At 36.0% G+C, this 26,939-nt stretch overlaps 3 protein-coding genes across 12 annotated transcripts; 1 reads left to right on the top strand and 2 right to left on the bottom strand.

The window, feature by feature from the left end:
- The first annotated feature begins 466 nt into the window (after positions 1 to 466).
- LOC306844699 (histone deacetylase 4-like) lies at positions 467 to 11,787 on the top strand. Of its 8 annotated transcripts, none has more exons than XM_079377026.1 (20): positions 476 to 634; positions 715 to 772; positions 2,897 to 2,990; positions 3,303 to 3,363; positions 3,453 to 3,544; positions 3,675 to 3,785; positions 3,906 to 4,009; positions 4,516 to 4,609; positions 4,694 to 5,191; positions 5,746 to 5,879; positions 5,985 to 6,209; positions 6,479 to 6,534; positions 7,132 to 7,219; positions 7,502 to 7,621; positions 7,739 to 7,836; positions 8,039 to 8,157; positions 9,797 to 9,930; positions 10,007 to 10,091; positions 10,173 to 10,311; positions 10,498 to 11,787. In XM_079377026.1, the coding sequence occupies exons 3-20, from the start codon at positions 2,897 to 2,899 to the stop codon at positions 10,541 to 10,543; spliced, it is 2,298 nt and encodes a 765-aa protein (XP_079233152.1). In that variant the 5' UTR covers positions 476 to 634; positions 715 to 772; the 3' UTR covers positions 10,544 to 11,787. The 8 variants fall into 8 exon arrangements, 7 of the variants coding, with proteins under 7 accessions (XP_079233156.1, XP_079233152.1, XP_079233153.1 ...); XM_079377027.1 differs by having other exon boundaries at positions 497 to 563; XM_079377029.1 differs by having other exon boundaries at positions 498 to 772; positions 5,985 to 6,052; positions 6,137 to 6,209.
- On the bottom strand, positions 10,563 to 15,689 carry LOC306844724 (heme transporter hrg1-A). 3 transcript variants are annotated; one of them, XM_079377081.1, is made up of 4 exons: positions 15,514 to 15,689; positions 15,248 to 15,425; positions 13,044 to 13,211; positions 10,563 to 12,886 (listed from the first exon to the last, which is right to left on the bottom strand). In XM_079377081.1, exons 2-4 carry the CDS (start codon positions 15,375 to 15,377, stop codon positions 12,750 to 12,752), a joined length of 435 nt encoding a protein of 144 aa, XP_079233207.1. In that variant the 5' UTR covers positions 15,378 to 15,425; positions 15,514 to 15,689; the 3' UTR covers positions 10,563 to 12,749. The 3 variants fall into 3 exon arrangements, with proteins under 3 accessions (XP_079233207.1, XP_079233208.1, XP_079233206.1); XM_079377082.1 differs by having other exon boundaries at positions 15,248 to 15,378; positions 15,514 to 15,662; XM_079377080.1 differs by having other exon boundaries at positions 10,565 to 12,886; positions 15,248 to 15,689.
- Positions 15,690 to 16,652: 963 nt separating this feature from the next.
- Positions 16,653 to 24,806, bottom strand: LOC306844703 (bridging integrator 2-like; the record flags this gene model as incomplete). The annotated part of the gene is made up of 12 exons (XM_079377038.1): positions 16,653 to 17,371; positions 18,208 to 18,306; positions 18,386 to 18,989; positions 20,252 to 20,334; positions 21,112 to 21,187; positions 21,317 to 21,402; positions 21,500 to 21,607; positions 21,952 to 22,047; positions 22,134 to 22,228; positions 22,956 to 23,010; positions 23,630 to 23,710; positions 24,495 to 24,806. The coding sequence occupies 12 exons, from the start codon at positions 24,804 to 24,806 to the stop codon at positions 17,246 to 17,248; spliced, it is 1,821 nt and encodes a 606-aa protein (XP_079233164.1). The 3' UTR covers positions 16,653 to 17,245.
- Positions 24,807 to 26,939: the final 2,133 nt, after the last annotated feature.

Raw genomic sequence — 26,939 nt, 5'->3', positions numbered from 1 at the left:
AATCACATTTTGCATGTAATCTTTTAATATCAACTGGCTTGTATGGGTTAGAGGTGAGGTTGATGTTTGAGCTTAGCAAGTGCTATCACTGCTACATATAAACCACCGTGTCTATGAGATTTTCTTATTAATAGAGTGAAACTAACATGATTGTGTTGATGCTTGATCATGTAGAATATGCACCGGAAATGTTACAACTGTCACTCATCTTATAACTCTTCTCACTTCTTTTTCTCACTTGTATGTCTTTTGACTTTCCACTTCATCCCAGAATAACCCTTTACTGTACATTAACTGGTAAGGGTGGTAGCAGATAATAATGTGTGCCCTGCCTTCCTTATCTTTCAAATACACTCTTCTTTTACGTGACTCTGGTAGCAAACCATAATGCAAGCCAGCTATTGCAAACATTAAGATATCCATCATTTGCATGCACAATTTAGGGATTCCAAATGAAATCATAAGTGAATTTATTAGTAGAGAAAAGCAAACAACAGTTGATGTAGTGAGAGGAGAGGAAGCTCAGCAGGAGGGGCTTCAGGGAGAGCAGCGTGAGCCTAAATGTAGCTAGATGTCACTCAACATAATCACACCTTTGGAGTTTGCTGTAGTGCAGGGCCGGTGTTATCTGCAGGTTCTTCAGATTTGATTTGCTGTTCATTTTGTGATGTGGACAGCCCAAGATTGCAATTGCATGTTGTTTGTCTTTTTCAGATGAACGTTCAATGCCTGGAAACCTTTTAGAGGTGGAAAAGCTATGCCGACGTGACAGGTAAGAGATCCTTGTGTGTTTTAGACTTTGTTTGCGTTGTTCAGTTGCATGAACTGCCACATCACGTTTATTCAAATATTATAGTAGTTTTGGAGATCAAATGCCATTACATATATTCATAAAACGAATGATAGAAGTGTAATGTAGCATTCCTTACTGGATTTAATTATCAGTCAGTTTAAAAACAGAGACTTTTTGTGTAGCCCACTTTTGTTTTTGGTTTGTAAGTTGACAAAACATCATGACAAACAAAAATATATATCTATAAGCACATCAGTCGCCTAGCCTGCTGTTTGTGTATATAATGTAACTTCACAAATGCTTGAAAGACTAAAAGTGTGAGTTTTGCACTTTTTAGTCTTTCAACTGGTTTTATTCAGTACATTTTAAAGGATGGATAAATAATAATTTGTGAGCCCCAGAACTTTTGGAAGTTTCTTTCTGTCCTTTGATGCTTTTCAGTTTTGAGTAAATGAGTTTGTTGTGCTTTGGCTGAAATGTTTCCCCTAGAACCATTTAAACCAAATATAGGTCAGGCAAATTGTAGGATGAGAATAGCATACCATACTTATATAAATCATCCCTAAATCAGACAAACAAATTCTAATTTTAGCTTCAGGAAGTGGATGGGTTTCACTCTATTCGTTTTAATAGAGCACTTCCTCGTCAGCTGGAGGGTTACCATAGTGATCAGCCCAGATTGAGTGCAGCGTGGTTTCTGTGGTAGCGTAAAACGAAACGGTGATGATGTTTCGGTATGTGTCGAGTTCATAAAAAAAAAAAAAAAAATGACAGAGGATGCCACTACAGAAACTGAAATGCAATTTAACGTCTTCTCACTTTAGGGGAAATTTTGTGAACTATTTTTAACTGTATTGTTTTTCTTGGAATGTAAATATATATATATATATATATAAGCCCTGCATTGTTAAACTCACTAAAGGGAGGAATCCCATATGGCCAAAAAAATTCAATAAATAAAAATCATAAACAGTGAAGCGCAAAAATATACTTACTTTCAAACTTCATATACCAAAATATATTTCAAAATGCTTTCTTTTAGGTTTTATTCATTACATATTTTTATTTAAATGTGCAATATGTTTGCGTTTGTTTTAGTTAACAAAAAGTATTTCTTTTTTTTTTTTTCTTCAAATGTTACATGTGAATATATTATACTTTATATGGAGGGCAACATTTACTTTCACCAATATACAGTCAAACCAAAAATTATTCAGACACCAGATATAATTTTTGATATTTTTTTTACTAGTGGGTGCAGGACACTATAGTTCATTTATGTAAGTGAGGATAGCAAAGTAAAGTAAACCGTGACATATTATACCCAATAATTCTTCATACAGTGGGCTACCAGTAAAATTGATTAAAAAATATATATTTTGCGACCAAAAATTTTATTTGACACTTTGACCTGACCATGTTTTGTTACATACCTTTCTATCAAATTATCTGACATTATCAAGATGAATTTGTTCTGACACAGTTTAACTCTGAGTTCTATACTATAATTAATTAATTCTTTCATTTATTTTTTTGTACTGTTGTCTGCTTGAGATTAAATTTGCAAACAAGTTATAAAAATATTGAATACATAAAAGGTAATATACTCGTGTGTGTGTGTGTGTGTGTGTGTGTTTCTTTTTCTTTTTTGACATTCAGTTGAAAGTAAATGTTATACTGTATCTGATGATCCAGGTGACACCAGTTCTGTCATTTAACATGAGTTAACATGAATGCAATTTAAAGGATTAAAGGTGCACCAAACAATAACAATAATATTACTTGTCATATTATAATTAGTGGCATTTAGTGAAAAATATCTTTGCTCATTTCTGACTTGCGTCAAATGCATTTGGCATTCTGGTCATCCAGACAGTGGCATTGAAACATCTAATAATAATCCACTTACAAAATCTGAATCTCATATTCAGCATACTTTATTTAAAATTACAATTATGATATTGGTATCAATACAGACACACACTGGTGTTAGCTTGCACACAGCAGTGTAATATTGGAACACTCTACTAGTCTGTTCTGGAACCATTGATATACAATTTTGTAGTTTCAGAACTGACATTCTGTCTCATCCTCACTATGCAGATGTCTGAACATCAGCACGGGAAGCTGGCGAGAGGGAGGGAGAGCGAACAAAAGCCATTTAATCAGCCTTTGAATAAAAAGAAGAGTGAACAGAGTAATCTCCTGTTTTTTTTAACAAATATTCTTTTTTTCTATACCAGTGTCAGAAATTAACTTTATAAACACAGTGGCTTGTCCATTTATCTCAAAAACTAATTAAATTGTAACCAAAATTCTAAACATTGTCTGAACCCATACATGCCTAGAATAGAATATTATGAATTAAAATATCAGATAAAAAAGAGTTTTTTGCCTCTGACATCTGTGCATTTTTCCACCAAGCCTTGGTTAATTTCTGACCCTGTCATATGTAAATATAAAAACTCCATTTGCACTGGTTTGATTTGATGATTGTTGTGATTGGCAGGTGCCGGTGCCAGTGACTGGGTTAAACAAAAGCTAAATCAGCATATTCGCAATAAACATAGGTTAGAAACAATAAAAACCTGACAAAATCTGGATCTAAGGTTGCATTTTAATTGTGGAATTGGAGTCATTTCTATGTTCTGTTGTTCAGGAAATTGGAACGTACGGATCCAATACAGCTCTGTACATCAAACATACCTGAATCTAATTATTTGGAGGAGGATAATCCATTAAGAAGAGCAGGTGACACACATTCACACAAACATACACATGTCCTTGAAATGCGTAGAAATCTGAGAAATGGTTTAATGATTAGTAGTCTTCACATGTTTATTACTGAAGCACATTAGTGTTTGTGCATGTTTGTGAGAAGCCTCAGAGCCAATTCTGAAGGTTCGACCAAAGAGAAGTGCATCAGGAAGACAGAACCCACTGCAGCGTAAAACCAGTGCGCCCCCTGCTGTCATAGCATCTGACTCTATGGGTGTGTAATAACACTGTGCTAAAATCAACTAAAGCAAAGACATAATAAAAAAATTGTTTGCTGTGAATTCAGTTGCAATTTTGTTCCATGATCCTTAGACCAAGTTTGTGTGTTTTGTAGGGGGATCCTCCAGTTCTACTCCAGTATCCAGAAGAAGTTCATCAGCAGATAAAAAAATGAACCGTCAAGAGCCACAGACTTATAGCACATCATCACCACACCAGGTCTGTTACTGGTCTCTCTTTATATTATCTCTTATATGAGTAAAATATGTTTTAGAAGTCAGGTAGCATTTTTCATTTTTTTTTTCTTTCATTTTGCAAAGCTGGAATGCACACGCGTAAGGTTATGGTGATATATATTTTTTCGTACGTCACAGCATTCACTGTGTTGCTGTAACTTACTCCCAGTTGATTACTGCAGCGATCATCATGCAGCGATTTTATTTAGCCGCATTTAATTAGCCACCTCGTAAAATATGTATGAATTGCCATGAGATTGGGCTGAAATTGGGCCTACAGTTTTTTGCGGAATAGCATATTTTTTCTGTTTAAATAAATTGGAATGTAAAACAAATATTTGCTATGGTCTCCCATATACCTCTACAATTTACTATACTATAGTTGTGAAAAGGGTCCATTGTAATTGTTTAATAATTGTTTTAATGTTATATTAAGCCTAAAACTTTCCTCATTCCTGATTGCAGCTACATTATTCTGCTTTTCTTCAGGATGAATCTCCTGTACACATTGGTGTTCAGAACACCATGCTCTGGACTAGATATGAACAGCCGGTCTTTGCCTTGCCTGCACCTGTTCTTCCAGGTAACACACAACATTCACTAATCTTGAGACCAAAAAATGAGAGTAAATTAGAAAAAATAGCATAATTTGCTCTTTCTCTCTCAGTTCCTGGACCGTGGGCGGTGATGTCTCATAAGCCTTTGAGCAAATCCCAGTCGGCACCTTCTTTCTTCCAGCACATCCACACTCAGACTTTTATGATTACACATCCCATGTACCAACAGCAATGGCCACAGGAGACGTTCCAGCAGCACACTGAGACAAATGTACATTTGCACGCAAACACACAGAGCTCTTTTTCACATGCTCATTGTAAGGTACCTCTTCACAGGGTGCGGCCTGTGTCCTCTGGATCACTGAGAAAAGACAGAGAGAGAACAAGAGAGGACCTACACATACCGTCTCAATCGCCGCATAATGATCACTGCAGTAATCAACTGGGAGTACAGCAACACAGTGAATGCTGTGATGTACGAAAAAAAACATATCACCGGAACCTTACGCGTGTGCAGTCCTCTCCTGGCACCTTTGACAGAAGTCTGCCTTTACATTTATCCTCACCTCTAGCCCGGGATATCAGGAGAAAATCAAACTATACCACAGGTAGAAAGTTTTGAGTGTTTCAAAAAAAAAGAAAAAAAAAAAGAAAAGGAAATGTTTCTGCACTAATTTCATTAAGTCACTAATCAAATAAGTCAATTTGTGTCAATGAGCTTTCGGATCGATTGTTAAATTAAAAATTTTAGATACAGTATTAGCATTTTGGGTGTCCACTACAATTTAATTAATTGCTGTCAAATAATTGGGTGTATATATATATATATATATATATATATATATTATTCGGATTATCGCAAGTTAAGTGCACATTAAATTCGGCTGGGCAATTACACCCAAAAGATTATTTAAAGTCATTATTAGCATCAAAAAGTAGTTTTAGAAAAATGTATTTTGTTCTGCTGTGGCTTTATACGTAATATTTTTGTTTGCAAAATTGAGCAAAAATACTACTAAGCACTATATTGAGAACAATGGAGCAAAGACAGAAAAAAATAGTCTGTGTAAAATATGACAATATTTGCTCTTATATTAACGTGTTAACTCGGCAGCCCTAATATATATTTATTTTCATTTTAAAAGTATATTTGTGTGTGTAGGTTTGGTGTTTGACTATCAGATGCTGAAACATAAGTGTGACTGTAAAGATTCCAGTTTTGATCCTGGGTATACTGGCAGAATTATGGGTATCTGGTCGAGACTGCAGGAGTGTGGCTTCAGTAAGCAGTGTAAGGTAAACAATGCTGAACAGCTCATGAAGCTCTAACTATTATAGCAGTGGTGAGAATTTAACATCTCTCTCTCTCTTTGTGTGTGTGTGTGTGTGCTGGTGTCTCAGTTGGTTGAAGGCAGGTCAGCCACGTTTGAGGAACTACTGTCGGTCCATTCAGAACAACTTATTCGTTTGTATGCTGGGTTCTCAGAAATAACATCTTCAATACAATATCAAAGTCAGACAGACCATGATATGGTATTGAATAATTCCTGCAGTGCAGCAATACTGAAGATGTCAGTGGGCAGTGTGATTGAGCTGGCTTTCCAAGTGGCTGGAGGAGAGCTAAGGGTGAGATTCCCATAGTCCATAATTCCTTCTCCTGTTACCACAGAGCTTTGACCAGTTCAGATTCTTAGACTAGTGATACATGGGGCAGATTTTTGAGCAATGTTGCTTGGGCACTTTCCCATTGAGAATGGGAAACAAATTTCTATCTGGATAATTTATATTGGTCGTGGGCCCTGTGTCTCACCTAGTTGCCCACTGAAGGCAACATTGCTCAAAAGTTGCCCAGTGTATCATCAGCCTTACTCCTTCTTTTTCTGACTCATCCTCAGAATGGGTTTGCTGTGGTCACACCACCAGGACACCATGCATCACATTCTCAAACATAGTGAGTTGAACTTTATACAACTGCAGACACAAGTTTTTTTCGAAACCAACATGAAATGACGTTCAAAAGGATTTTTAGCAAGCAAGCATATAGAATAATCACAATTTCATGGTCATTCCTTTTCTTGTGATGTCACATTAATACTGAGAAACTGAAAAAACACTAACATTTAAAAGTTTGAAAACTATTTAAAAAAAAAGTTTATGCTATTCAATTATATGTTAAGCAGGACAACTGTTTTCAAATTGATAAAAAAAGGAAATGTTTTTTTTGAGCTCTAAATTAGCATAACAGGATTTCTGAAGGATCATGTGACATTAAAGACTAATGGCTGCTGAAAATTCAACTTTGAAATCACATTAATAAATTACATTTTAAAAATATATTAAAATAAAACAGTTATTAAAAATATTTCATAATATTATTGTTTTACTGTATCAAATAAATGCAGCCCTGGTGAGTAAAAGAGACTTTTTTCAAAAACATTAAAACATTTTTTACAAACCCCAGACTTTTAAATGGTAGTGTATGCAGGTAAATAATGCTGTGTATTTATATGTATGTTTTTTTCCCCCTCTCTCATTCTCTTTCTTACAGTGGTTCCAGTATCTTTAATTCTGTGGCCATTGCTGCTAAACAGCTTCAGGAGCGACTGAAGGTTAAAAAGATCCTTATAGTAGATTGGGTAAGACACACACACATTGTTTTATGGGGACCTTCCATAGGCGTAATGGTTTTTATACTGTACAAACTGTATTTTCTATCACCCTACATCTAAACCTACCCCTCACAGAAAACTTTCTACATTTTTAGATTTTCAAAAAAACTTAATTCTGTATGATTTATAAGCTTGTTTCCTCATGGGACCTAAAAAATGTCCCTGTAAGGTCTAATAGGTTCTGTATGAAAAGTTTCCAAAAGATTTGTGTGATTTTTTTTTCATCGTGTTCCTTGGGGCTTTTGTCAGGATGTTCATCATGGTAATGGAACTGAGGAGATATTCTACACAGATCCTAGTGTCCTCTATATATCCCTACATCGCTATGACAATGGTTCATTCTTCCTTGGGAAAGGACAACCCACCAGGGTTAGTTTTGTGTACATCCCTTTATGAAACTAGTGAGTGTGTTTGAGATTTGAGCATGACTGTGCATTCTGTCAGATTACTCTGTATGTAAATTTAAGCTGCATGTATGTGTTACAGGTAGGATCAGATAGAGGGAAAGGCTATAATGTAAACGTGGCATGGTCAGGAGGCCTGAATCCTCCAATGGGAGATGCAGAATACCTAGCTGCATTCAGGTACTCTTTTGATGTCATTTTAGTGTGTAGTATCATTCGCACAAATTAAAAATTCATAATTTGTCATTTACAAACCCTCATGTCATTCCAAACCTGTATGACTTTTTTTTTTGTCCTTCAGGGAACCTGTTTGCAATTCTGTCTGGTGCCACTGTTAAGTCTACATGAACTAAATAGCTATATATTCTGTCTCTCTTTATAGAACGGTAGTGATGCCAATTGCTCATGAGTTTTCCCCAGATGTGGTCCTGGTTTCAGCTGGTTTTGATGCTGCTGAGGGTCACCCAGAGGCTCTGAGTGGATACAGAGTCTCAGCAAACTGTATGTATTAGAAACACATACTGTGACCATAGAGTGTCTACAATTTCCAAGTTGTCTAATGTCTACAACAGGGGTTCTCAAAGTAGGGTCCACGACCCATAATCAGGGGGTCCGCAAAATAGGGCGATATGATTTCTGCAATGTGCAAAATGTTTCAAAATGGAATTTACTGTATAACTCAGAATGTCACTGTAGTTTTGAACAAATAAATAAAAAGTAGGTAGGTAATTGCAAAAAAACAATCAAATTGCAACATGGACTTGTGTCTGTGAATATTAAACCGCAAAAAGACTGCTATTGATATATGAATCCTGCATGTTCTGCGTGACTCTGTGTGAAAGAATGGCGCAGACAAGAGGTTTCACAAATTCAAGCACGCATGAGGCTTGCAGTGTTTTCAGTGTATTCAGTGAATTGAGAAAAACTACTGTCAAATCATATACACACAGAAACGCCAAAATAAGAGTTGGTGACAGAAATATATAACGATTGTACAGCTGAATGCACTTTTTAAAATAGTAGTAGTAATAATAATTATTATTATTATAATAATGCAATTATTGAAATGTATTTCGAAGGGAATAATCACACTATTTTAATCCATGTTTTACACTTTTTTTGCCAAAAATTAAAAAGAGTTGTTACATTTTCATTTCATTTTAAGATTCAATTGCTAACGTTTTATGCCTTCATTTGATTACCACCATTTTTGATAAGAAGTATTAAATTATAAATCCAGAAATCCAAAATTAAAACAACAACAAAGAATTTCTGAAGAAAATAAAACATTTAATATCGCCATATTATTGTAAAAAATATTAAATTACATTCATCAGACATGATTTTAGATTATTAAGATTGAATTAAACCATTTAAATCCAGAAATCTTCAAATGAAAAAACACTCAAAATTTGAGAAAAAAATAAAACTGATTTTATATGACCCTAAAAACATATTTTTTGTTAAATTATTAAGTTTTTGTTAAACTGTATAAGTTGAAGAAAAAAAAAACAGTCCAGCGAATGATAAACAAAAAAAAGTAATCCAGCTAAGTTTAACGTTTTCCAGAAAAATTAAATATTCCAGAAAAATGGAAGTTCCAATGGCATCTATAAGAGTACAAATTGTAGTAAAAAATTGCTTTTATAATTATGAGGGGTCCTTGGAAAATTTTCCCTGGCCACAAAAAAAATCTACTATATTTTTTAAATATTGTTCACATTTAATAAGCATGAAGATAGACAGAACATTTAAATAAATACTTGGTAAAAATGCATTTTTAAGTTTCCTTAAGTTTTGCAAGAGCATTTAATTATATTATCTGAGAGTGTTTGTGTTGGTTCTGCATTTTTCTTGCTCTGTAGGGTTTCCCCTTAGGAAAGTCCATCAAATACTTCAGATGGAAAGCAGAAGAGCTTATAATGACTTGGCATTTTTGATGGGACTCAAAAGTTATGGCCGTATATTATAGTCATGATTTAGCCAACGTCAGCTCTCATGAACTGTTAAATCAAGAGCCACTATAATGCCTCCAGGATGATTCTGTGATTGAATGCCATTACTGTCAGTATGATGTGTGCCACTGACCGAATATGCAGATGATCATCTGAAGGTTTTGATTTTATGTGATATGTCTCAGGTTTCGGATTCTTGACCCGGAAGTTAATGGAGTTGGCTGAAGGTCGAGTGGTGCTGGTGTTAGAGGGAGGTTATAACCTCACATCCCTCTGTGACGCGTTGCAAGCCTGTGTCAGCACTCTCATGGGAAATGAGGTGTGTGTGTTTACAGATGCCCACATGCACACATCAGCACCTTGAGTATTGTGTGAATGCTTGCTTGTTTTTACAGCCTGAGCCTTTAGATGAGGATGAATTAGTGAGGAAACCCTGTATCAACGCAGTCGAGTCCCTGAAGACAGTTCTACATGTTCAGAGTGAGAATCGTCCGGTTAGCATTGTTCATGTCTGTGTTTCTGTGGTCTTTCTGATCTTTTCTTTTCATGCTTCTCTCTCAGGCAGGTACTGGCGTTCAGTGAGGTCTATGGTAAACACTGTGTCTTTGTCCTATGTGAATGCGGAGAGGAGATACTCGGCAGGCAGTGAAGCTGCTTTAGTCCTGGATGGCCTTCATATGACTGTTCCAAGCAGCAGCCGGTAAGACAGCAGTATAGAAAGAAAATACAAGAGAGACCTGCTGTAAGACAAATCTTCCAGATCCAACATGGCAGAAAAAATAGGCTAGCACTGTTGCTCTGTAAAAGCTTTCAGTATTAGCACATTGATGGACTAACATATGGAGTGACTTGACTATGGAATCTTTTGGTGTTCTCTGCTCTATAGTTTCCTAAATGAGCCTATGGAGCATGATGAAGCTGATTCGTTGTAGAAGCCAGTCTGTCTTATTTCTGGAAGACTTTATTCCTCTCCAAGCAGAAGTTGGACATCCAGTGCTGTGACAGACTGTGATATTACTATGGTGACTGCAGTGTTGAGAAAGGAGACAATCCTCAGGAACTTGGCTGAACAAGAAAAATGCACTGTCACATCTCGTGAGTGATTTATTGAAATGCTGAGTCATTTGTTTAATGACAAAGGTTTTACTCATGAAGCCTCTGGGCAATGTCAAATAAGGATAACATACAGATAGGAAGTGAAAATTAATTTGAAACATCCTTACCCAGGATTTTTTTAAGGGACTAAACATGTGGTTAATACACTACCTTTCAAAGATTTGGAGTCAGTCATTTTTTCAAACATTCAGCAAGGATGCATTGCTGATCTTTTGAACTTTTTATTCACCAAAAAATGAAATAACTGTTTTCAACATTGACAGTAACAAATGTTTCTTAAACACCAAATCAGTATATATTAGAATGACTGCTGAATATTCAACTTTGCCATCACAGGAATAAATTACATTATAATATATATATTCATAGAAAATAGTTGTAATAATATTTCACAATATTACTGTTTTTACTGTATTTTTGATCAAATAAATGCAGCCTTGATGTGCATGAGGCTTCTTTGAAAAGCATGAAAAAATCTTAGCAACCCCAAACATTTGAACTGTAGTGTAAATTGTTACTGTTTAAATGTGGACTGATAAATGACTAGTTTTAGGCATCTGTTAGTTTTACATTCAAATCTTTGAAATGATCAGTTGTCCTTGATAACTTTAAAATGGTTTTGGCAATTTAATTCTAAAAGCTTTTGTTAATTGCACTTTATATTCATCAGTCATTACAAATTTCAAAAGAAAAAAATCCTGAGACATTTTGCATTGTTCAAGCTAAGTTTTTGCCATTATTAATAGAGACAGATTTCCCTAAATGAACATGTACCCTTGTGTCAAGTAGTTATACAGCAAGCATAAAGAAAAGGGTGCAAAGCACTGTGTCAGTTAGGATTAAATTAATTTCTGAGAATATTTTATTTCCTTTTTATTACCAAGATGGTCTACAGTTACATTTGAATATGTTTTGTGAAATACCATGACAGCACTTGCATATTTTTCAGGTGTCTGGTTTTATATATACATACATTCATGTTTTTATAGTCTTTTCATTTCACTTAATTATCTTCAAAATATTTTGCTGTTCTCAAAATTAATAAAACCTGTATTTTTACTTTTTTGTTTGTTTGTTTTGAAACCAAGAAGCATGTGTCAGGTATTAGGTTATTTTATTAATGGGTCACTGACAAATACATAAAGTTATTGATTTCATAATACAATATAATGGATATGTTCACAAAAGTGCCTGATATATCAGGCAAAAGCAAAAATCACATTCTAACAGTATAATGTTTTTTTGTGTGTAAATAGAAAAAGCTCAACTTAATATAACAAGACAAATGCATGCAGTATTATCTGAGTGAAATTATACTAACCAACACTCATATAACAGGTGACAGACATAAAAACCTCTAACCCTGTTTTGTCTTGTAAAAAAAAAAGAAATGCTACAAAAATCATTAATTTCATTCAAATGTGTGCTGGATGTTGCTCTCAAATGCTTTGGGGTCATAAAAGTACAAACAAGTAGAGAATTTGGGCTTTCCACATAACATATCCCTCACCAGTAAAGCTTCGCACAGGAACAAGGTTTGTGATTGGTTATAACACATTTTATAGACAATAAAGTGCTCGTTTTAAAAACCAATAGTTACCTAAATGCTATGCAATAGCAGGAGAAAACACCAGCTTTACCTAAACCTGTCACTTATCCTTATCCCATAGTGAGACATTCAAGAGAACAGCAGCAAGGAGAAAGACAAAAGACTCCTCTTAATTCCTCATTCAGAAATTCAAAGTATAAACCATACATACTGAAAAGTGAAAAGGCTCAGAAATGTAGATTTTGATCATAGATATTAAAAAGTCCCAAATTTAAAAAGACTGATGACATCCTTCATCCTGGACAGACAATAGCATAAAGAGAAAGAAATGGTACTCTAATGTCTCGATATACTAAAAAGACTTATGCTCCTCTTTGAGTGTTCCTGGTCCATTTTAAATGGTAACAGCCAAGCATGTTGTACACTTATTTACTTGTTTGTCTGTGGGCACGAGTGTGTTATTGTGTGTATATTTAAAAGTCACTGAGGATGGCGATGTCTGCAAATTCTTTGCGATATCGATGAGAATAGAGGGCCAGCAGAAACGCCCACTTTAAACTCATGAAGCTCCACACACATGACAGGTACAGACTGGTGGGATCTTTGAGAGCTGTAGACAGACACACAAAGAGAGAGCAAAACAGTTTCATGTCCTGAAATCCACATCATATGACACTGATATTTTAAACACTTTCCTTCACACATAAATGCTACTAATACAATTTAAAGTCAAGCATTCACGAGCTTTAGAACAGATCTCTACTCACATTGTTTGCGGGAGATGGCGACACAAAGGAAGGAGATGAACGCCACGATGGACAACACAGAGAAAATGATGCCTATGACCAGGAAGAACTTCAGTCCCTTTAACCATGTTCTCCAGTAGTCCTGAAGGTACATTATGTGTGTGACCAGAGCCCATAATGCCAAAACACCTGGAGAAATACATAAACACAACGAGCAAAAGAAAATTCAAAACACATGACAATTTTCAATCGGAAATTACCAGTAAATATTAAACAACTACAAAGAAATGACAAGTAACACTGAATTAAAAGAGACATTTTGAATGAGAAAAACTGAAATTGTATTTTCTGATAAAACATACTCCAATAATCTTTGTTTTACTTACAACTTTGAAAAATGTATTATTATTAGTGTACTAGTTTTGCATGTGTGACTGAATCCATGACTCTGCATTTATTATTGCCTTGTCATCCTCACATGCGTGTAAACTGCTCAGTTCCTGTTTGATTCTTTTGACAGTGCTATTTTCTCTCAATTCTGCATGTGCTGTCAGATTTGCAGAAGAGCGTTTTGTGATATTACACAACAAAGTAGACTCTCCCTGACCAACACCACCATATTTCCATTTTAAACACAGCGGTGTATGTGGATAGGGTGTTTACTATAGTCACACTTTTCACTTGCTCTCATACAACAACAACACTATAAATAATAGGCTAGTTCATGTGACATTTCAAGCAGTGTCCTGCAGTGTGACATGCTTTATAATTGTTGTATAATTTTGTTGCCCTCACACATAGAGGAATATTACACACTGTAGGACCATTTAAGTGAACTGCAAAAATGGTGATTTATAGCAGTGACCAGTTCTGAAATATACTTTGCTTTATCATTTTTAACCAAAGATGTGTTGCAATAGTTAATGGACATGTAATTGGTCAACCGTCTAATAACTGAACAGAACAAAAATCTGCATAATCACAACACAAACTCAAAGAGCACAGCGACGGATCAAAGTGCACTGAGGAACGGACATTTAGTGAGGCCAAACTCTCAAAGTTTTTTTTCTGTATTTGTTAAGTTAAAGGTGTCGCACCCTTCTGATACCAAACACTAATATATCGGACAAATATAACTTAGATTTGGAAACAATTAAGTTGTCAGGCCAGCTTCTGGGTGTTTCTACAAAACGCAATAAACATGTTGAATGGCATCTGTGGAAGGATTTGTGTTAAATACCTTCCTAAATGTGGGGTCAGTAGGTTTTTTAATGTTTTTACAGTTGTGCATACTTTTATTAACAATGTAAAAGTATTTACTGTCACTTTTGACCAATTTAATCCATCTGTTGCGAGTAAAAGTAAAAATCTTACTTGCTCCAAACGTTTTGTGTATGTCATGTATATAAGTATTTTGTGATCCCACCTTTTTCATCTAAACATTGTGGGTACATGTTTCATTATAAAATGTGTTACTGTTATTAAAAATGGTTTGGTGTAACATTTTATGCTACATTGTCCATATTACACACAAAGTTTGATAACTACTTCTGTACTAACAAAAACAATGTGTAAGCTACTCCAGGAAAATTAAACTCATTTGTTCACTACTCACTATAACACGAGGGTTAGATATTTAGTGTATTAAACCTGCATTTATTAATAGTTTATCCAACAAATATGTTCATAATTTACATAGTGGACACAGTTTTGAACCCTTGCACTAAAACTGATAAAAAATAGTAGCAGAATTTTATAGATGAAAATATAACATTTCATGTACAGCTTGTCAATTAAATAAAACAATAAGAAATAGTTCCCTTACAGAAAAAATGGAATGATATTATTTATACATGCATTATGCAGAAATAAACATTTTAATTTAATAATTTAATTTAATAATAATAACTGAGTTGCTTGTAAAGTTTTGGTAACACTTTGCAATAAGGTGTCGTTTGTTAACATTAGTTAACTAACACGAACAAACAATGAACAATGCATTTATTACACTATTTATTAATCTTTGTTAATGTTAGTTAGTTAGGCAAAAAAAAATGAAAATTAGCAGCAATATTTATTTTAAATCCATTCCTCCTCGTCCTAAAACTAGAGATTTGCCAACCTAGACAATGTTTAGGCAGCATAGGCGCGTTCCAAGTCAGCTGTCCAAAAATGCTGTCTAGGTAGACAGCTCACCTGCATTGAAACACAGCCAAAAATGTTACCTGATAATCCACCCATCGCGGCTGTCCACGGCTGTTTGTAAGCGATGTTCCACACTAGAAACGCCGAAAATCCCAGCAACACCCCGACACACGAGTAGCCCACGCTTATATAGGTCTTTTTAATCGCCATTCTTGCCGTCAATTGAATGAATTAAGGAAAATATTATTTAGAAATCCCCTAAACAACAAAGAACTAGCAGCTATCCAGTTACTAAAAATAGTTGTTATGGAGCATCAACAGCAACTAGTGATGAAATGATATTCACCGAGGTTTTATGAAGGACAGTAAGACCGCCTCAAACGATCAATACACGTTTACTGTCATTTACTGCTCCATAATCCGCCGTGTGTTATTGTTGCTCTTCGCCGAAGTAACAGTTAACGTTACAGCACAAGAGCAAAAGTGAAATTATGCGCCCGTTAAACAGAGAACAGCGACCCCTACGAGTATGGATGAAAACATGAATTTCCAAAAATTATTTGTAACAACATCATGCGAATCTTAAAGGAACACTCCACTTTTTCCTTTTTTTTTTTTTTACAACTCCTCTAGAGATAAACAGTTGAGTTTTACCGTTTTTGAATCCATTCAGCCGATCTCCGCAGACCCGGAGATCGGCTGAATGGATTCAAAAACGGTAAAACTCAACTGTTTCACTCTTGGGGAGTTGTAAAATAAGCCTATTTCCAAAAAGGTGGAGTGTTCCTTTAAGATTAGAATGATGCCAACTTATGTAATGTGAGAAACAGTAAATTTATAATTAATATTAAGTTTATTTTCTTTATTAGTCGTAGATATATCAGTGACAGTAAACGCGGTAGTGATGAAAGTAAATTAAAGTTTTAGTGGTATTATAATTTATATGTGGGACTTCGAGCGAGTGGTAGTATTTTTAACAGAAGCTTCCGGTTTACGTAAGCTTATATTTATTCTATTTACTGTATTCAATGATAATACACGTTTTTTCATAGCAAAATGAGTGTACAAAACTGTTTGCAAATTCTATTAGTGTCCACTAGATGTCATTAAAACGTTAAACAATAGTGTAAGTTCCTACAAAACGGTCGACAGATGTGTACAGCGCGTTTTGTCAGTAGGTTTACACCTGACCTGTTCACTTCTTCTAGTCCCAGCCTCCTTAACAAAACAAGAAAATACCATAGTTTCTTAAGCTATTGCTGCTATGATACAACTTTGGAAATTTGGTACGGTCATACATGGTTTCTCATTCATATTTATTATAGTGGTTTAGTAATATCAGTCTAATATCATACTAATGCAAGTCAATACATTTTAGTTTAACTGCCTCTTGTGTAATAGTAACATTGCCTATTGTATTTGAAAATCAAGTTCATGAAAAATAAACTGGACATACAATAATTCAATGTAGAACGTTTTTTTTTTAGCTGTCAACTTTATTGTAGAAAAATATTGTGGAGAATATATGTTCCCTGTACATTTAAGAAAGCAGTTTCACAGTAATACTCACTTTTTTTGGTCCTGTAAACATTGTGAAAATCTTGGTAGTCAATCTTAACACTGAGATATGTGAGAAACAACAGACATCATTACATGGTTAACAAACACAAAGAAGAGACCATTGGAACAGCCACATAAAGAGTGTTTTAATACTCATTGCTTAGAAATATTTTTGCATAAACACTATTTTTACTGACACACAATATGTGGGTACATTCATGCAAATGAACAGTGAAGATATAACTGCAAAACTATGAATGATATCTAAATCGAGTGAACAATATTAAGATCTATAAAAGACAAAGAAAATGTGAAAACAGAATAAAGACTGTGCAGCTGTCTGCAGTCTTAAGGCTGCATCAGGAAGTTGTAAAGGCACCGTATACTGAAAAAGTCAGAGTGTCTTTCATGTCTAGAGGAAAGGGCAGACAGAGTTCATATTACAACATCCAGTCATGAGGGCCTCAAATAGGCATTTAAGGGACCTCTGGTTGACATGCCATCCTGTGTATCCCACTTCATGACATGTCTTGATCAGAGGTGATGCGCTGGATCATGGCCTCCTCGACAATGCCAGCGAGAAGTGTTAGATCCTTGTACTGGATCCAGTCCTGCTCTCTCACACCCCATACAGTGCCCTCCGGCTGCAATATAATATTTCCACAACATTATAAAAATGTTAATGAGCAACAGAATACAAAATGATATCTTAGAATGAACAATGAATTATTCATAAAAGCTAATAATAATAAAAGAAGAAATAATATGACGAAACTTACAAAAAAGGACAAAGAAAACACTAATGTAGTCCATATGAGTTACTGGTTGATAAACTTCCCCACAGCCACAGCTCTAAAATCCTATTTCACTAGGTTTGAAGTCGAAGCCAAACACGACTAGTTTTTGGGAATGAACATGACTTGGCAAGTGTGAATATATGAATGCATGAATGAGCCATAATGGAAAGCAATTATTCAGGTAATAAATTTGAAAAGAAAAAAAACAGGAATTGTTTTATGTTTAAATATATTTGAATTTATTCCTGTGTTGGCAAAGCTGAATTTTCAGCAGCCATTAATCCAGTCTTCAGTGTCACATGATCCTTCAGAAATCATTCTAATATGCTGATTTGGTGCTCAAGAAACATTTCTTATTATCAATGCGCTGCTTAATATTTTTGTGGCAACTGTGAAACATTTTTTCAGGATTCTTTGATAAATAAATGGTCCAAAAGAACAGTTTGTTTGTTTTTTGAAATAGAAGTATCTGAAACATTATACAATGTCTTTACTATCACTGTTGAGCAATCCATCCTTGCTGAATAAATGTATTAATTTCTTTAAAAAAATATCTTACACAAGAGTTTTTAAGGGTGACAGAACCACCCACTTTCCAATTTCAAGCTGCAAGAAACTCAAGTTAGGAAAACCCTTTAACTGCTGCGCCATACAACATTATGCCTACTCTATATATAACTCACCTTTTCTTCTTCTTCATCGACATATGTAAGGATCACATCTCCCTTTTCAAACAGTAGAAGCACACCTTCATCTGAGTCTTGATTCTGCAGAGCAACAGCCTGAAAAAAACAAATACAAATGATTACCTACACAAATACAAAATCAATGACCATCTCAACACTTCCAAAGACACTGTACCTTATAGAGGAAGCCAGGAGGATTTTCATAATCTATCTTGTGGACTTTTACATCTTCGCTGCATCCCGATGTATTTTGATCAGTCTCTCCTTCATCTTTCTTGGTAGTGCTAGATCTTCGGGGATTTGGGACTGGTGCAGTTTTGTCTTGGGCGTCTGATAAGGGCTTATCCTCATTGTCTCTATCTGTAGATGCATGATGGGTATCTTCTGATGCTGCTGCTGATTTGGTTTCCTCCTCTTTTCTATGCTCAGCAGCAGAAACGGAATCTTGATGTTCCTGGCCGTTCGCTTGCACAGACTCATCATTGGTAGTTTCTAATGCGTTTTCATTGGCTCCCTCAGATCGAACCCCTTCACCCTCAGAACACAAAGACTGCCGCTTGGGTGTGTTAGGTTCACTGTCAAAAGAGTTCGACTCAGAGTCTGATATTTCAGATGCTGTGCTTCCTGTGCTCTTTGAGGGAGTGTCTGAGCGTGTGTCCGTGTACATGAGGGTGTTGGGCATGCTGAGCTTGCTCATGGCCGGATGATCAGGAGGGAAGGCGGTGTTACAGGGGATGGGGGCAGAGATTGTAACAGACTTTCTCTTCTTTGACTTTGAACTAGTCCCAATGGGAAGAAAAACAAGGCACATAAAAAGACAATAAAGACCAAGATTCATTGAGGCAATGACATGAGACAATTCTTAGATTTGCCTAGAGTTGGACTTGTAACCCAAAGGTCATGTGTTCGAGCCTCAGGTCAGGCAGGGATTGTAGGGGGGAGTGAATAACCAACACTCTCTCCACCCTACACCCTCTCCACCACGACTGAGGTGAGACCCTTGAGCAAGGCACCAAACCCCCAACTGCTGCCCGGGCGCCGCAGCTGGCTGCCCACTGCTCCAGGTGTATGTTCACTACTGTGTGTACACTTGGATGGGTTAAATGCAGAGCACAAATTCCAAGAATGGGTCACCATACTTGGCCACACACTACCACTTCCCCTTTCCTGCTCACATGCAATATACAGTGACCACAAAATATATTTGATCTACACTTACAACCAAGTGGTATCTCTAAACAATCGAACCCCTTCAGCCTCAGAACACAAAGAACAAACAAAAAAAACAAAAAAATGATATTCAATTAAATACAGGTTATTTCCCAAAGGGGAAGTTGAGTATCATTTGCCTTTTTTGCACGTTTATATAACCAACTTGTGCCAGTGTTATTTTAAAGGATGTACACTACCATTCAAAAGTTTAGGGTCAGTAAGATTTTTAGGTTTTAAAGAAAAGGCTGTATTTATTTGATCAAAAACAGTAATACTGTGAAATATTATTACAATTTAAAATAACTCTTTTACTATTAACTACTTTAATGCTTTCAAATATTATTTATTCCTGTGATGACAAAGCTAATATGTAGATTCAAGAAACATTTATTATTATTATTATTATCATCATGTTCGAAACCATTTTTCAGGATTCTTTCAAAGTAAAAAAAAAAAAAAAAACAGCATTTATTTGAAACAAATGTTTTATTACAATATAAACATCTTCACTGTCACTTTTGATTAATTTAACTTCTAAATTTTTTTTTTACTTTTGAAAGGTAGTGCAACTTCCCCTGAAATTCACACCTCATTTATCAGGGGAGTAATCATAGATGTATGATATTCATCATGCTGGCAACAACAAATTGTACAAATACTGTACTCACAAATATTTTATGAATGTTTTTCTGGAAAAGTGCTTTTGCTCTTTTTAAACATTTTCTTATTATATGTAATGCCATTTATACACTGTAAGCATGTACAGTTTAAAATTTTAGGCCACTGTAGAGCTTTATAGAAATGAATTATTTGCAAATACAGACATTACCTGTTAAGGCCTTTAACAATGAAGGGTTTGGTGGAGTGCTGATCTTCAAGCTTCTTCATCATGTTATAAATGTTATGATTCAACTGAAACAAGATATTAAATTGTCAATCAGCAACAATGAACTCAGTAAACATTAAACAATGTTACTTGAAAAGAAATCTTGTGTCACACTGAGTTTTTAAAGGGATAGTTCACCCAAAAATGACAATTCTGTCATTACTTACTCACCCTCATTTTGTTCCAAACCCGTAAGACCTTCATTCATCTTCGAAACACAAATTAGGATATTTTTGATGAAATCTGCATAGACAGCAACACAACTGACATGTTCAAGGCTTAGAAAGGTAGTAAGGACATTGTTAAAATAGACCATGCAGCTCCTCGTTGTGGTACTCTCATGAATGCGAGGCGATTACTGACACGGAAGAGAAGAAATGGTTGAATAAAGTAGTAATTTATGTTTTCTTTGCACACAAAAAGTATTCTTGTAGCTTCATATACTTAAGGTTGAACCACTGATGTCACATGGACTATTTTAACAATGTCCTTACTACCTTTCTGGGTCTTGAACGTGTCAGTTGCGTTGCTGTCTATGCAGGTTCAGAAAGCTCTCGGATTTCATCAAAAATATCTTAATTTGTGTTCCCAAGATGGACAAAGGTCTTACGGGTTTGGAATGACATGAGGATGAGTAATTAATGACAGAATTTTTATTTTTGGGTGAACTATCCCTTTAAGTTTAATGAGTTGAAACCCTGCTAGTTAAATGGCACAAAGAAGAAGAGCACACCATGCATGTGAATGTCCATCCTAGAAGTACACAGTAAAACAACTCACAAACACAAATGTTACATTCTTACCATACTCATTTCCTTGTAGAAGACATCACGTAGGTTTGAGATGTTCTGGAACATGGTGACGTAGCAGCTTATACGGCTGAAAGTAGGAAGAGAGTGCAGCCAAAATAAGTTACATTATTATTTGTACCACCACAGTACCTCAGTGACAGGAAGGTATTGTCTGAATGCATTTAAGTTTCATTTTTGTTAATAAAGCTGTGCTAACCTTTGATAAAGAACAGGCAGCTCCTCTCTCAACTCCTTGTTAATGTCTTCAAATACCTCCTGTGATTTATTGAACTCCTCCTCGGCCTGAAAAGAAATATCACCAACGGTCTTGCAATTTAGTTGAACTACAACCATAAACAATTATAAAATGGGATATTTCAAAGATTAAATGTGAGCTGACCTTTGATATTTTGGCCTCATCTCTCTTCTTGGAGTTCTGCAGTGCCTCCAGATGATGTCGAGCTGAATCGTAGTCAACCAGCTTCCTTCCTCGTTTAGCCACTCTTTCCTGCAAGGTCACAATATTAGAAAAATATTAAAGCAACAGTAACTTTTTAAGAATTGATTTTAAGTACACCACATGAATTTGCTATTAATTCAACACCATGATATACATCAAAGTACCAAGGTGTTATCACTGTGAATATATAATATAACTATTAAGTATTTTCAGTATTAAAAGGCGTGAGAAAACTTCAGCGAACACCTAACTTGACAATGTTAAACAGTCCTTATACACTAACCCTGACAACCTTGCAAAAACACACTGAACAGACCTAGACCATAGATAGTGAATAAATAACTGCAGTCGTTTTAGCCTATTCAGGTCCATAATGAAGCAATTTTACGAACTTTGACATCTTGAAACTGTCCAGTATAATTCTCCATTGTTCGAACAACTTGATCGCTCAGCTTTTCCTCATAGTCATTCCACAAGAGATCCTCACTCTGTAATATAAAGCCAGAGAGATGATGAAGGCAAGGAGAGTGGAGAAATTTTTACTATTAAATATCACAAAAAAGGCCTGGTTTACCTCCATTATAACAGTCAGGTCTTCTACACCATGCCAGTCTGGTTCATAGATATCTTTAAGAGTCTGGGACAGGCGTTTGGATGATTCATGCATCACTGAGAAACAAAGAGTGTACAAGACATCATGTGATAAAATTGTTACACAATTTAACAGTAGTCCTAAAACTCTGTATCTATCTATGACAAGTCATTACAAGTTACAGAGATAACATTGTATTAGCAAGAAATTATGAAATTGACCCATGAGTATCTGAAGTTTTTTAAAGTGTTCATCAAGCACTGAAAAACATACATCACTTGTTGGAAATTTATTAGATTGATAATTGTAAAAATAAAAATGTATATATATCTTCATACACATTTTCTGAGAATCAAACCTATGACTTTTATATGGTTTAGTATAAGGAAAAATAATAAACATGTCTAGTAGTTACTTTGAAACTTTTTAGACAGCAAAATTCAGAGATTAATCACTGATTTTAGATACCGACAACTACTTCATCCTTTTAGAACACCTGGGGGCTAAAAACACACGCAGTGACTTAATGGTTTCCATCAAAACTATGTGTATGGTTTGAGCAACAAGACCACAAACATCTTGAGTCTTCCTCAGTCTCAGTCTCTCCTTCATATTCTCATAAGCAAACTGATATCTGGGTAATTCAAGTGGGAGCATCAACTATTCTTGTAGACGTTTACACAATAAGCATTTTCACTTCCATTAATAAGAGACATTCACTTCCCCAAATGCTGAATCAGAGAAACACAAGCGAGACTATCTTTGTTAACTCGTCTTCTCTTGATCAACTGAATGTGGCAGTACCTTTAACAGCATTGTAGTACGATTTAACATCCTTATAGAGTCTGCTGCCATCTGCCTGGAAAGAGAAAATAATTTTATGTTATCTAAAGGCAAAAGGTTTAAGTATCATTATTTAAAAAAATACCTATTTGTAGATTTTTCATTTATGGTTAAAAGAAGAAAGCTCTTAAATCATTAGGTTGATTTGACTGCATCTATAGAGTGTAAAACTATCTACCATCATTAAACAAATACAATATATATTCTCAGTGGTATGATGCATCCAGGACATGGAATAGGATGTAAAGTTGATCAGTGAAAAACTAGGTCAACACTAGTCTAATATGATAAAGTTTGTTAGTGTTAATAATAAAATGTGGCACTAAACAAAAATAGCATTTTAAAAGGGCTTCCTGGGTTGGCTGACAGTATAAACAGTTCAGAAAAGAGGCAGAAAAGGCCAGCCTCTGCTACTGTGCAGCAAGTCACATATTGATATTTTCTAAAGGTGGAGTTTCCTGTGCTACTTGCAGTGATGATTCTGTTCATACAACACAACTCATTCAATGTAGTCTTTTTTTTCTGCAGTGTCCAATATTGACTGACCTCATTTAATACAGTCTGTGACTTGCTTGAGGTAACAAAATGTACTGTGACCTGCTTGTCGTTCTCTCAGACATATACTGTCAAAGTACCTGCTGTTTGTTCAAGTCGGCAGAGTACTCCTCAAACTGCTCATCTTTTGTCTCCATGGTCTTCCCCAGCTTCTGCAGGACCTACAAACAACACAATCACACTGAGAAGACCCACTACTGGTCAATCATTTCAGACAAAAACTGTCAGACAAGATATTAGGCAGAGGAGCAAGAGTTGTCACTGTATGGCCACTGAAATACGACTCGCCAAGCGGTTCCACCTTTATTCTTGACATATCAGTTGCAGCGAGTGTTCCTTGTGATGATGAGGAAAGAGCTCTATGAGTAATAACCAAGATTTTAAAATTCACTCTAAAATCAATAGGAAGCCAATGAAGGGCCTTAAGCATGGGAGTAATGTGTGACCTCCGGCTGGTCCTAGTCGTAAGACTTGCTGCCACATTCTGTACAACTTGTAAGAACAACAGTTGTCACTATATGGCCACTGAAATACGACTCGCCAAGCGGTTCCACCTTTATTCTTGAAATATCATTTGCAGCGATTGTTCCTTGTGATGAGGAAAGATCAGAAATGCTCAAAGGAAGAATTTAGCAAACATAAAATTTCCAAAATTTAAGAAAATGTGTAGTGTGCAGTCTACTACAGAGTAAACTCTAGAAGAGGAGGTGAGCCTAGGGAGGAAGTGATTGTGGGCAGGAAGTGGTAGTCTTTGTGTCAAATTTCATTTGAAACAGCTATAATAACTGACACTTTATTTGCATATCTTGTGAACATTTGTACCAGTTTTCTTTAGGCCTCTAAACATTTTGGAGCAGATATGGTGGATGCCCACACACAAAATACACACCCAGAGCAGCATGATAAGAGAGCCAAGGTCCTGAACTAAAAAAAAAAAACACCTACCTTCTCTTGCGCTCGGTTCATTGATTTCTGAAAGCGTTTGGCCAGGATGCCAGCTCCCGCGCCAATGTTGCCCCCAATGTTGGCACCTAGTTTTCCCTCAGACATCTTCACTTCTGATCCGCTGGCACTCAAGCGATCCTTTTCTCTGATATCAGCGCTTCTTCTATAAACTGACGGTTCCTGGGCGGAGTGAGCAGAGCGAGTGGGTGTGAAAGCACAGCGTGGTACAGCCAGTTTGCTGCGTATTAGTTTTAAAGACTGAAACTTACGGGACCCCGCGTCACGGCGGTACACTAACCGAGTTTGCAACATTCCATCGTCTTGTCATCGACGTGCGACGGCATTATCAACAAGTCAACTAGTCCTAATAAAATAAACGTGACGGCTACATTTGGATAAATTCATGTCAAACTACAACTCTCTGCATTGAGAGTGGTTCTATGTGTGCTGGACACTTTTAATGGGTTTCATCACAAATAAATATAAACAATATAAAACTCTGTATTAATTGACTACCGCTGATATAATATAACGACATTATGATAAGACTCGTAAGAGCCAAAAAGAGAATGTGACTGCGGCCCGCGCCTGTTAGCCAATATTAAAATTGCTCAGTTTGAAGCGGCTCTCTGCCAATGGGTTATTTATTAGATAGTTAGTGAAAAATAGAATGTAAATGACTGTAAAATAGAATTCGGAATGGCAAACTAGAATATACTAGCCTATTACTTTTTCTACGGTACCATATACATTTGTAGCAGTTGAGTAAAATGTATATAGCACCTTTCACAGACAAGGCGTCACAAAGTGTTTTACAGTAAGAAATAAAGTCAAAACAAATCAAATGGCAGCTGTACAAATGCCACAAAATTCAATGACAGCCAAACCATATTGTTCATTAAAAGCTTGTCCAAAAAGATGTCTTTAAGTATTGTTTTAAAAGATTCTACAGAACCCATAGTTCTCAATGTTGAAGGAAAGGAGTTCCAGAGCCTTGGAGCCACAACACAAAAAAGCACAGTCCCCTCTTGTCTTAAGACGTGCATGTTCTTAAAATAGTTAAATGGTCTGAAGGCCTCAAAGACCAGCTAGGGGAGTGTGCATGTTTCTGGTCTGGATATATACGGGTGCCTGACCATGTAGAGCTATATAAGTAATAGCCAAAATTTTAAAATTCACTCTAAAATCAATAGGAAGCCAATGAAGGGCCTTAAGCATGGGAGTAATGTGGGATCTCCTGCTGGTCCTAGTCAAAAGCCTTACAGCTGCATTCTGTACAACTTGTAATTGAACCATGGTAGATTTGTTCAAACATTGTACAGAACATTACAATAGTCCAACCGTGAAGAGATAAAGAGTAACAATAGAGCTAAAACAATAGATCTAATCTTAGCAATGTTCCTGTGATGGAAAAAAAACATAAGCGAACTACAGACTTTACATGACTGTTAAGACATAAAGATCTGTCAAAAATGACACCCAAATTTCTTACATCACTGCAGTCAGAGGATGACAGACCCCCATTAACCTGCCTAATCTTAGGGGTAATGTTGTCAGGGGCAATAATCATCACCTCAGTTTTATCAGTATTGAGTTGCAAAAACAACTCACTGTGTGACATCCATTTGTTAATGGAGACTAAACAATTTTGCAAAAGGGACAGTTTGTCTAGTCTATCAGGACTAAACAAAATATACGATTGGATGTCATCGGCTTAACAATGATAAGATATTATTTTAAAAATATTATTTTCTTTCTTTCAAGTTCTCCTGTTTTGTTGTACGAGATACGAACACTACACTGTTGTATTAAATCATTACAAATCCCATATGCCAAATCCCATTTTACTACTCCATATGCAAACAACACGCCAAATCTGAGATGAGATCCACATTAAACTATCTGTTGTAATCTACAAGAAGCAGATCATATTTCAGCTGTCATTTGCAGGCCAACTGACTTGTGTGGCCTAATGGTTAGAGAGTCGGACTCGTAATCCAAAGGTTGCGGGTTCGAGTCTCAGGCCGGCAGGGATTGTAGGTGGGGGGAGTGAATGTCCAGCGCTCTCTCCACCCTCGATACCACGACTGAGGTGCCCTTGAGCAAGGCACCGAACCCCTAACTGCTCCCCGGGCGCCGCAGCATAAACGGCTGCCCACTGCTCCCGGTGTGTGTTCACGGTGTGTGTGTGTGTGTTCATTGCTATGTGTGTGCATGTTGGATGGGTTAAATGCAGAGCACGAATTCCGAGTATGGGTCACCATATTTGGCAGTATGTCACTTCACTTGTTCTCGGTTTCACTCAGCTGATACCGTTTACACTATCCCCATACAACAATATTTGTTCTGTTATGCCAAAGGTGTGGGAACAAACAATGAATTTGCATTGTAAATCATTTGGTGTCACATTGAATTAGATCCCACTTCACTGCATCACAATGTTTT

This window comes from Barbus barbus, assembly GCF_936440315.1.
Source record: "Barbus barbus genome assembly, chromosome: 25".
Lineage (NCBI taxonomy): Eukaryota > Metazoa > Chordata > Actinopteri > Cypriniformes > Cyprinidae > Barbus > Barbus barbus.
This window is presented reverse-complemented; position numbering and strand designations above follow the sequence as displayed.

Excerpts from the sequence above, each read along its gene's own strand:
- LOC306844699 (XM_079377026.1), top strand. The coding sequence starts at position 2,897 with ATGTCTGAACATCAGCACGGGAAGCTGGCGAGAGGGAGGGAGAGCGAA. Across the intron at positions 3,786-3,905 it reads CATAGCATCTGACTCTATGG|GGGGATCCTCCAGTTCTACT; the intron begins GTGTGTAATAAC and ends TGTGTTTTGTAG. Across the intron at positions 4,010-4,515 it reads GCACATCATCACCACACCAG|GATGAATCTCCTGTACACAT; the intron begins GTCTGTTACTGG and ends GCTTTTCTTCAG.
- LOC306844724 (XM_079377081.1), bottom strand. The coding sequence starts at position 15,377 with ATGGCGATTAAAAAGACCTATATAAGCGTGGGCTACTCGTGTGTCGGG. Across the intron at positions 13,212-15,247 it reads CGCGATGGGTGGATTATCAG|GTGTTTTGGCATTATGGGCT; the intron begins GTAACATTTTTG and ends GTATTTCTCCAG. Across the intron at positions 12,887-13,043 it reads CGCCATCTCCCGCAAACAAT|CTCTCAAAGATCCCACCAGT; the intron begins GTGAGTAGAGAT and ends GTCTGTCTACAG.